This window comes from Protomyctophum parallelum (assembly GCF_964188405.1).
Source record: "Protomyctophum parallelum genome assembly, chromosome: 14".
NCBI lineage: Eukaryota > Metazoa > Chordata > Actinopteri > Myctophiformes > Myctophidae > Protomyctophum > Protomyctophum parallelum.
In genome coordinates, this window is record NC_139709.1 from 46452925 (window position 1) to 46463748 (window position 10824).

Consider the following 10824-nt stretch of genomic DNA (forward strand, 5'->3'; position numbering starts at 1 on the left):
ATAGACCCAGTTGAATTTTCCAAAACTCTGAAATGAGAGACATTAAAACATGTGGCATCAATTGATATCCAACGTCATCCATAGAATCATAGTATGGTATGGTACGGTATCATCGTATGGTATATCTTAAGTATTGTTAGGCTTTTTGTATTGTCTTGGTGTTATGCGCTATGTGTTGTTTTTGATGTGGGTGTTTGAACAGACTGAAGACAAATATCCTTTGGGACAATAAATATTATTATTATTATTATTATTATTATACACTTATGAATTTAGAATTCAACTTACTTTAAAAAGGATAGAAGAGAAGATTTGTGTCAAAACATTTCCAATATTTTTCAAAAACAGTAGGTAGCTACTAGATTGTAGGCTAGATCTATTTTTGAGGATACTGGTTCAAATGAGTCTGATGCTTTTGCAGCAAAAGTAGTTTCAAAAGTGTTGCTGGGTGGGAACCCCCTGGAACCCGACTTGTGACTTGAGGACCCCTAGTGGTGGTCCCCGGACCCCACGTTGAGAACCACTGCAATAGATCGGTGTACTGTATATTATAGGCATGTGGTACATCTATATTATATAAAATTGTTGCAAGTCGATTTCTTCCACAATAGATAGGCCTATGCAGGACTTCAGATCGTTCTGGTTTAGAATCACATTATCACAATGATTAAATAAGCCATAATTAAACGACCAAGCGCTGAAATAACGAGGTAATCTGAATCCGTTGCGAAATGCATATCCATATCCTAACTAGGCTACTACTACTACTAGTATAGCCTATGGACTATAGCCGACTAGGAGTTTAATCCTGGCTAAAATAAGTCAAAGTGCACCTCCAGATGCAAAGGATTGTCACAAAAACAAACAAAAAACAAACACAACTCCAAAGACAAAGCGATTAAATCAAAGTTAATCAATAACAAAAATATAGGACTATATCAACACAGACAGAAGATTATGTCCACGGCATTCGAGGACTGCGCGGGACCTTATACAAGTTCAACCCCGGCGTGAACGCGCTCACATTCTCCACGGTGTGTCATATATAATAGTCAGGTGACCTTGTACTTGGACCCGTCCACTGGCGAGGGGGGTGGCACTCTCTGAATAAATCACTATAGCGAGGCAAGAAAGGGCGCAGTTTGCATGCATTTACTACCAAGTAATCGTTACACATTATTTGATTTGTTTTGTGTTTGTCCACGTGTCTCTGGTAAGCTTGAAGCCCACGTGAACACAAACACGAGAGAAGCAACCTCCCTGCTCCGGTGGGAATGGTTGGTCCCTCTTGTGAAATTCCGAGAATTAAGCCTTGGTGTTTCTCAGAACTGGATTCTCAGAACTGGTGATGCACGAAGTTTCCAGGAAACTTTTACAAGGTAGCTTTTTTCATCTATTTCTCAGTATTATCCCTGAAGTTCTCGCTGAAGTTGCACACGCGCATGATGTGGGGCAGCACTTTGGCACGTTTTATGTGCTATAGATTGATCATTAAATGTTTTTTAAATCATGCTTTATTAAGAATTTAATTAAGATACAATTTTAAATCCTAAACACTTTCGATGTTTTACTGCTAGCTAGCCATAGATAGCGGGTTGGTTTGACTTGTGTGGCTCAACTGGATGGAGTCGGTGGTGGGATACTTTGACTTTGACCGTTTGGATTGTATAGTTTGTTAGTGTTGTGTCGGGAAGGGCAGGCAACTCGTGGCAGAGTTATGAGTGTTATTGAAGCTACAGGTTCTGTAGCAGTGATTTGTCTTGTTATTATAGCACATAATCATATACCGTAGTTTTAACAGTGTGGAACATTGTATAGTATGTGTTCTGTGTTAGTTACACAGTGGTAGACTATAGTCATATAGCATACAACAGGACCAGCGTGTCCTCCGTGGCAGACCAGACCACACCACAGACTGTACTTTTTCGCTTTGCGCATTTTCTCTTCTCCTTCTCGGTTTCAATTCTAAACCTTAAAATATTAATGGTTTGTTTTCACCCCGCTTTTAAAAGTAGATATGAAATTATTTTTTATTATTATTTAAGCTACGGTTTGATTTCTAACCTCGTGTAACAAAACAAATGAGGCTACTATGGGGCGTTTCTGGATTCTGCTTTTCATTGGTCTAAAAAGCTTATGTTAAACTTGAAAGGACTTGTTGGGCCGATACGTGACATAATAATAAGCAGTGTCTCGTCCCTTTTGAAAGCTCAATAACATCTGTTTTGTCATAATAAGTTCTAATATTTCAACTTATAAATAACTTGCGGGAGCACACTTTAGCGTGGCTGTACGCGCGTGCGTTTGTGCGTGCGCGCGCGTGTGTCTAGAGTAAATAAGGTGTGTTCTACTTATATCTCGGAACAGGAAACCTCTTAGCAGCAAGCAACCTAATCCGTGTGCGCTCAAGACGGAATGTGCTAAATGCCAGACCTGCAGGCCTACGCACTGCACAGCAGTCTGATCGGCCGTTTTATAGTGGTTGAAATCTTAATGCAAATGTTCCATCACGCTCTATAAAAATATAATACAATATAAATACATATCTACACCATATGCATAAACAATTAAAAAAAAAACATGGATGTGGAATTTGCATTGTGAATGTAATATGCATGCTTGCAGTTGCATGGTCGAATTGCGGCAGACCACATGCAGTTATTACGTTATTACATTTGTGCTTTACAGCCGTAAAAACAGTAAACAACAGTAAAACTTGGATCACCACAAAGCATACCACATAGCCTATTACAGCTCTGTTGACTGATATGTATAATTACTTTGTTATTAAAGCTCCAAGTGAAACCTTGCTGAATGGCGCTGCCTGCTGATAGAATACAACCATTGCATTCTCAAGTTCAAGTCTCTTAAAGGACAACTTTAGTTTTTTTCAACCAAGGTTCTTGTTTTTTTAGAGAAAGTAAAAGATGAGTGTTAATTTTCATTTGCTGCTTTCTTTCGTTTTAGGGATTTTAGTTGTTTTTGACATTCGAACAAGGGGCTAAATATGTATTTCTTTTTTACAAAATGTTATAGCTATTTTCTTTTCATTATTTATTATAGCCCTACTACACCCCAAGAAATTACATATGGCCACAAAAGATCACGGGATCTACTGAATGTGTCAAACTGACATATTGAGCCTATATGACACACAGTGTGGCTTCCCCCCAGTAGGCTACCTTCACATTCAGTAGATCATGTGATCTTCTGTGGCCAGATGTAATTTCCTGGGGTCTATTAGGACTGTAGTAAATAATACAAAAATAAATAGTCATAATATTTTGTAAAAAAGAAAATCACACCCGTATGGAACTGAGTGGCGCAACTCCCCTCTCTCTCTCCCCCCTCCTCTCCTCTCTCTCTCATTAGCAGGCAACAGTGCAGCACTAATACTATCTCTCTCTCTCCGTTTCTGGCACAACAGCGCCCCTACTGGTACTAATAGTCATGTACTGGTGCTCATGGCCACATAGGTGAACACGGACATTGCTGTTCCTTGGAGTGGTTGCACCACTCAAAAATTAACACTCATCTTTTACTTTCTCTAATAACAACCTAAAACATGAGCCTTGGTTGAAAAAAACTTAAGTTGTCCTTTAAGTCTATTAGCTAATGTGGGATATTTTTCTCTCTCCATTTCTTAATTTTTAACCTCCTATCGTGGCCCACTCCCATAGTTCTAGCAGTAGGGGGGGGTCTTTCGGAGCTAAATGTGCCAATTTGAATCGGCTGTAATCATATTATTGTAATGCATTATTTATTTGCTTTATTTTCAGAGTGTGACATCATGGCCTCTATGGCAGATGGCTGCATACAGTTTACGCGCCACGCAGGCGACGTCCTGCTCAACTTTAACCGCCTGCGCAGCCGGGACATCCTCACCGACGTCACCGTGCAGGTGGACGGACGATGCTTCCGCGCTCACAAGACCATTCTCGTGGCCTGCAGGTGTGTGCAGATGTTATTGTTAACCCTAGAACACTAAACATATTTTTTGTTACACCATCACTAAACACAGATATATTTTACCCAATGTAAAATATTCCATAAAGAATAAGTATAGCAGTTAGGTAGTCTCGCGTAGCCAGACAACTATTCCACAATCTCCAAATGCTTTATAGACTCTGGAACTACACATCCCGAATGCCGAGAACGGAAGCTGCCATACGTTCGTCATTTCTGGTCACAAAAATAAAAGTTATTTTAGAATTTCCATTTCTGTTTCCAGCTATATGTTTCGATTATTTAGATTTATATTAGGACAAATGTTACTGTAAAGACGAAACAGAATCGGGGAGGAGACGTCACATCTGCTCCGTCCATTGAAAGTTGTAAGACTCACAGAGGCAAAAGTCCGGTTTGTGAGACTAGGGGTTAGGCATCTTGCTCAGAGACACCATCGTCACATTGGCGGGCCCGGGAGACGAACCTGGGACTTTTTTGTTTCCCAGGCGGCCTCTCTACCCATTCAGCCAAATGGTGATTTGTGTTGTTCCTAGCCAGAAGTATAATCGCTTGACATGAGAGAAGTGAACACTGAACACTCGTTTCTTGTTTGCTCGTTCTTGGGTACACAGTGGCTTCTTTTACTCCATGTTTGCGGACCCGGAGAAGGCCAACCTCAGCGTCATCAGCCTGGACCCCAAGGTGGACGCCGAAGGCTTCTCCGTCCTGCTGGAGTTCATGTACACCTCCTGCCTGAACCTGAACGACAGCCTGGCCGTGGACACAATGAGCACTGCCATCTACCTCCAGATGGAGCACGTGGTCGACACCTGCCACAGGTTCATTAAAAACAGGTAATAGTGATATATCACATTATATATAATGTGATGATGAAGTTGGAGAGGGTACAAACGGACCCGCACACGGACTCAGGCTCGCATATCATCATATCAAAACCTAACCCACAGAAGACAGTTGACTGGCCTAAGTAGCCTACCCGCTGCTATATTATTATATCACAATATAATGTTATATATAATTGGCCTAAAATACTGTACCAACAAGGATCCTAGTATGATTAAAAAAAGGTTTAAATGTCTTTTTCAGAAATGACTTTGGACATGTGGAAAACTTTAGATAAACATGAGTCACTCATTCATAATCATACCATGAAAAATTTGTCAGAGTTAAATTATCACTGGCAAATTTTACTGTGTACTCAACATTTTCTTTTTTATTATGATTATTGCTCCAGGGAAGAGTCTCTGAGTCTGCAGGTCGAAGAGGTACAGAACAATTCAATGCATCTGTCAGAGGAGGGTCCTGCTTCAAGGACCGAAGCGGAGACCATCTTTAAGTCAAACCTCAAAGCCAGCCCGTCGTCCCCTCTGCGACAGTGGAAGGGCTACGCTCCCAGTGTTTTCAGTGGCATCAACACGTCAGGCTCGTACCACGTCTACGGACACCTCCAGGTCTCCGGGGGGAAGCAGTCCGATGCCCGCAACACCAGCGCTCTTCCTGCGGGAGGCGCCGTTCCTCAGAAACTCTGCCATCAGGTGTCCAGTAGCAGCACGGACACCAAGCACGCCAGCATCATTCACCACCCAGTGCCATCTCACCCCAGCTCCCCGGCCACCATCATCAGACCTCTGCCTTGCTCCTCCCACCAGACAGGGGCCCCCAGGGGCCTCCAGCTGTCCGCCTCACCCATGGAGGAGGAAGACACCTTTAAACAGCCACAGCCCAGCTGCCTGAGCTCGTCCCCGGGCTGCGGTAAAGGCGTCATCTGCAGTCCCCAGAGCCCCCACAGGTCAGACTGTCAGCCCAACTCGCCCACCGAGTCCAGCAGCAGCCGAAACGCAGCACTCAGCCTCATCGGTCAGCCCTCCGGTTGCCCCCAGGAGGGCAAGGCTCGCAACTGGAAGAAGTACAAGTTTATTGTTCTGAACCAGACCCCCGACGAGAGAGATGACGAGGCAGGCGGCAGGGCCGAGAGCGGGGCCTACTTCCCTGAGCCGAGCCCCTACGAAACCTGTGGTTCTGATGAACTCCATTCTGGCGACACATCAGGCAGCGATCATAGTGAAGAAATGCCCATGCCTCAGATTTCTCACCACAAAAGTGGCATCAGGTAGGCTACTAGCAGCAACCAACATCACCACATCACTTACAAGAAAATAGAACTCAATTGTCCTCCTCAGCTCAGCTGCTTACTTATTGTAATATCCACGTTACAACAGCGTTGCTCAGTTTGAGGCTGAGCATGAATGTGAAACATTATTCATGCACATAAACTTACTACTGCTGTATTCTTCCATTGTTTCTTAGTCACCTCAGATGCTCCTCCTGCGGTTCTGACAGCCCCCCACTCTCAGAGATGGGTGCTCACTCTCCTGGCTCATACAGCGGGGAAGAGGCGTCTAAACTCCACTCGGACTACCTTACACCCTGCTGTGGTCAGTCTCTCACACAATTTTGAATTTGAATCCTGAAAAGTAACAGTTTTGTACATGAGGTTTCCACCCGACAGAGACGAATAATACAAGACATTGATAAAGAATCATCGTTCTATCCCTGATGTGTTAAACGTGACAACCAGCCATACTAAAACTACGATTGATTGAATATTGATTGAATACTTGATTATTCTCACCATTCCCATCCTCAAATTGACTGAACTGAAAGTGATGTTTGTTTTTTTTCTACAGAGAACGGCACCTACTTCTGCAGTGAGTGTGACTCCAAATTCAGCGATGTGGACTCCCTGAAAGGCCATATGCTGCAGGTCCACAGTGACAAGCCATACAAGTGTGATCGTTGCCAGGCTGCCTTCCGCTACAAAGGAAACCTGGCCAGCCACAAGACCGTTCACACCGGTAAGGCTGGCTAATGAATGTGTGTGGCAGGGCTGTCATAATTATGACATTTTACATGACGATTAATTGTTAATTGTTATACGTAATCAAACGTTGCACAGGGTAGATATGATAAATAAATATTCAAACAAATGACATATTTAAGAATTTTATACAAACAAATAGTGGAAATAGCTGATGTACAAGCTCACAATGTGTCACAAATATCTGCTCTTTCCGCTGTTTGTTTTTATGTTTGAAAATGTACAAACATTTATAAACATGGAAACGATTATGATAAATAAATAATCTAATAATTAAATGATTCATGATGATCATCTTTATCCGGTAGAAACGTCATATGTCCAAAACATTTGTTTTCAGGATTCAAATTCAAAACAGCAAAAGTAGCAGATCGATCGTTTTGATGCTTTTTGTATGATCAAATAGGGCTTTAATTTATTCTGCCTGACAGCAACGATATAATTGCAATCAGGCAATTTTGTAATAATTGTGACAGGCCGACAATACTCATCCTCTTTACACTTGGTTTTTACTGTCGTCGGTGTCTCATTTTTACAACCTGTTCTTCCAAACACTCTAGGCGAGAAGCCGTACCGTTGCAACATCTGCGGCGCTCAGTTCAATCGACCAGCCAACCTCAAGACCCACAGCCGCATCCACTCGGGAGAGAAACCATACAAATGCGAGACGTGTGGTTCCAGATTTGTGCAGGTGAACACTGATAATTCACAAATTTGAAACAATAACCATCAGGTTACTGAGATACACAAAACTTAATATAAAAAAGAATGTCAAAACATGAAAGAATCTCAAATATTATTGATAGAATGTCAAATATGTTGAAGAATTTCAAAAGAATAGTTGTTTTTGTTTTTAGAAAAATTGAGTTGTGACATCAAATTGATTTGAATATCAAATCTCTTAAGTTAAATGACTGTGTAGTCAACTTGTTGAGGTTTTAATTCATAATATCTTTGACGTGTCACAGGTGGCCCACCTCCGTGCCCATGTACTAATCCACACGGGAGAGAAGCCGTACCCCTGTGAGATCTGCGGAACACATTTCCGCCATCTGCAGACACTGAAGAGTCACATGCGCATACATACCGGGGAGAAGCCTTATCACGTGAGTTTCCAAATCCCTCAGTTCCCTCCTGTCCCAGTGTGCTGCTCTGTTAGCAATCAGTCCTGTTACTCTGCATGTAGTAATCCCCTCTTCCCGGTGTTACAACTAGCTATCAATAGTTATAAGCCCATGACTGTGAGCAGTGATTCACCAGGGCTGTGGGCCATGTGTTTCGAGGGATTCTTTTCCTCCCAGCACTATAGAGCGTTGCAGTACCGCCCCCTTTCATGACGACGACTGGCAATAAATAATATTGCCAGTCGTCGTCAAGAAATAATTTCCCATGCATTTTTCCCATAGACAACTCGGATCGTGACAAATCATGACAACAAACAATATTTTGGGCCGAACAAATAATTAGAAAAAAGAAAAAAAGGCAGGGTACAACACTTTTTTGTAATTATTTGTTTGGCCCAAAATATTGTTTGTCGTCATGATTTGTCACAATCAGAGTTAGCTTTGTCCGCGGCTTTAAAGGTCTTTAAATAAATACTTTTTGAAATGTCTATGAGAAATTAATGGGGAATTATTTCCCTGGTCGTCGTCGTCATGAAAGGGGCCGGGACTGCGACGCTCTATAGGATTTTCATTTATCCGACTAACTAATGGGTGATATGTTGTCACTGACAGAGAACGGATCAAAGGGTTTGAGATGTTGCTTTCTGATTATATCTGCTGTCGGGAAGAAACCACCAATTCCAAAATGTTCATTTTTCAGAAAATGAAAAATATTATTTTTCTCTGGAAATTAAGAAGACCTTATATTTTGAAAACAAAGCAATACTACCTCATCAAAGTTGGTGTTGTGACTTTATATATTGTCAATTACTTGCATGAGAGGGGGAGAGGTGGTGGAGTTAGCTATTTTAGCAGACAGTTTGAGGGTCCAATAGGGTGAAGGGGTTTTGTTTGAAGCGCTTTTTAATACTTTTCATTCGGTCAATATATTTTACAGAGACATTTTTTTTGTTTTCAATTGCACTGATTTATGGAAAAAATATGTTTTGATTTAGGTGGTTTCCTCCCGACAGAAACGTTATACAACTTTGTATGATAGTTATTGTTGTCTCAGTCGGTCACCCAGCGTGTGGCCTCGTGCCTGTATTATAACAGGACTCCCTCCCATGTGCCATTGTTTTGATCGATGTGTCCTGCGTTTGTACCCCGCAGTGCGAAAAATGTGACCTCCACTTCAGACACAAGAGTCAGCTGCGTCTTCACCTTCGACAGAAGCACGGTGCCGTCACCAACACAAAGACTCAGTACCGCAGGCCCGGCAACCTGATGGCAGGCCTGGCTAAAGTCTGCTGAGAGCCTCACACTGGGACAATAGTGTTGTCATCAGCATGAAAATTACTATTATTTTTTTATTTTCTTCTCCATCTAACACCATGACATGGTAAAATTATAATTTTATCTCCTTTCAAATGTGAACCCAGAAATATAAAGTATATATCAGTATATATATTTTAGTCACTCCTACGTTTGTAAATAAGAATGCACATTATTGTAAGCTATCTGGTGTTTCAAATAATGTCAGAAGTTTATGCTTTTCTTCTTTATAGAGATATGTCAAAAAGGTGGGATGTGTATATTTGGATGATCATCATCATCTTCGTGGTTCTCAAAGAGGGGTTCAGCACAGATCGGGAGGGGGGGGGGGATTCCAAATGAACCCTTTCAGATCGGTAACTCTGAGGGCATACAAATGGAACCATATGGACTCATAATTATGTGTCCATTTGTTCCCATTTGTACGCTCACACTCAGAGTTAATGGGGCGGTCCTTGAAATTAAATAAGGTTTGAGAACCACTACATTACATGATGTGGTCTCTTCTGGTCCTCATGGTTATTCGTGTTGGAAGAAGCACCGCTATGGTACGGTTACAATCTTGATAAAGCTAACGATATGGATTTGGATAGGTAAAGAGGTAAACGATTTCGATCCAATAGTTTGTAGCTAGGTCATTATTGAGAATAAAAAAATATATACTGTATCGGTATTTCAGATGGCCCTCTGCTGGCAGAGAATTAAGCAAAGCATCCTGGCACAAAATGTCTTTGTCTTTTAGTGCAGTGCGCTTCATTTACTTTCAGTAAAGCTTGTTATTTTTTTCATTGCATACATTTGTGGTACGTATGTGTTACAGTGCACTTGTACATAATGCAGTTTTGTTCACAGTGCCTTACACTGAGATGTCTGGGTTTTAACATTCAGCTCATTGCCGTTTTGTCATGCGTACGCTTATCAGGTACTATGTTTTTGTAAGCTTATTGTCTATTGTATATAGTCCTACAGCTGTAAATACACCAGGTCTCAAGCTAAAATGTCCTCAGGAATGTTAACAACCGCAGAGCTTCAATGTGAAATATAAATAAAGAATGTGTTATACTGTCTTGCATAGTATATGGTGTATTCTTTCTTTTTGGGAAAATAAGGGCATAACAGGTTAAAGAGATGGCTCAATGATGCCTTGGCAATCTTACAACTATTATAAATGACCGATTATTAATGTAGCAATTGTAGCATACCGACATGGAGCATGATGACATGGACCATTAACCAGAGCTGATTGATAGCCATATTCATCCCCATCGGGGACACTAGGATGTCAACAAAGAAAGACAATGACAAAAACAAAAACAGTCGATGACAATTAAAAGCAGCGCCTACAGCAATAATTTAATTTAATTTAATTTAATTAAAAAATAAACTTGACTGCTGCAGGCACTAAAAGTAAAGACCATCATTCAGTGGAACACCTTGGCATAATGTTTGAATTAAGGAGCTTAATACATAATGCTAAATAAATAATAATTTCTGACCCTTGCGACACCAGTTAATAAGTAAATGGTGTAAGCCGTTTCT

At 41.4% G+C, this 10824-nt stretch overlaps 1 protein-coding gene across 1 annotated transcript; it reads left to right on the plus strand.

Moving 5' to 3' along the window:
- The first annotated feature begins 1333 nt into the window (after nucleotides 1–1333).
- On the plus strand, nucleotides 1334–10362 carry bcl6ab (BCL6A transcription repressor b). The gene is made up of 9 exons (XM_083783048.1): nucleotides 1334–1379; nucleotides 3780–3951; nucleotides 4581–4802; nucleotides 5204–6079; nucleotides 6277–6404; nucleotides 6657–6824; nucleotides 7408–7538; nucleotides 7816–7953; nucleotides 9124–10362. Exons 1-9 carry the CDS (start codon nucleotides 1349–1351, stop codon nucleotides 9262–9264), a joined length of 2007 nt encoding a protein of 668 aa, XP_083639174.1. The 5' UTR covers nucleotides 1334–1348; the 3' UTR covers nucleotides 9265–10362.
- The last annotated feature ends 462 nt before the right edge of the window (nucleotides 10363–10824 follow it).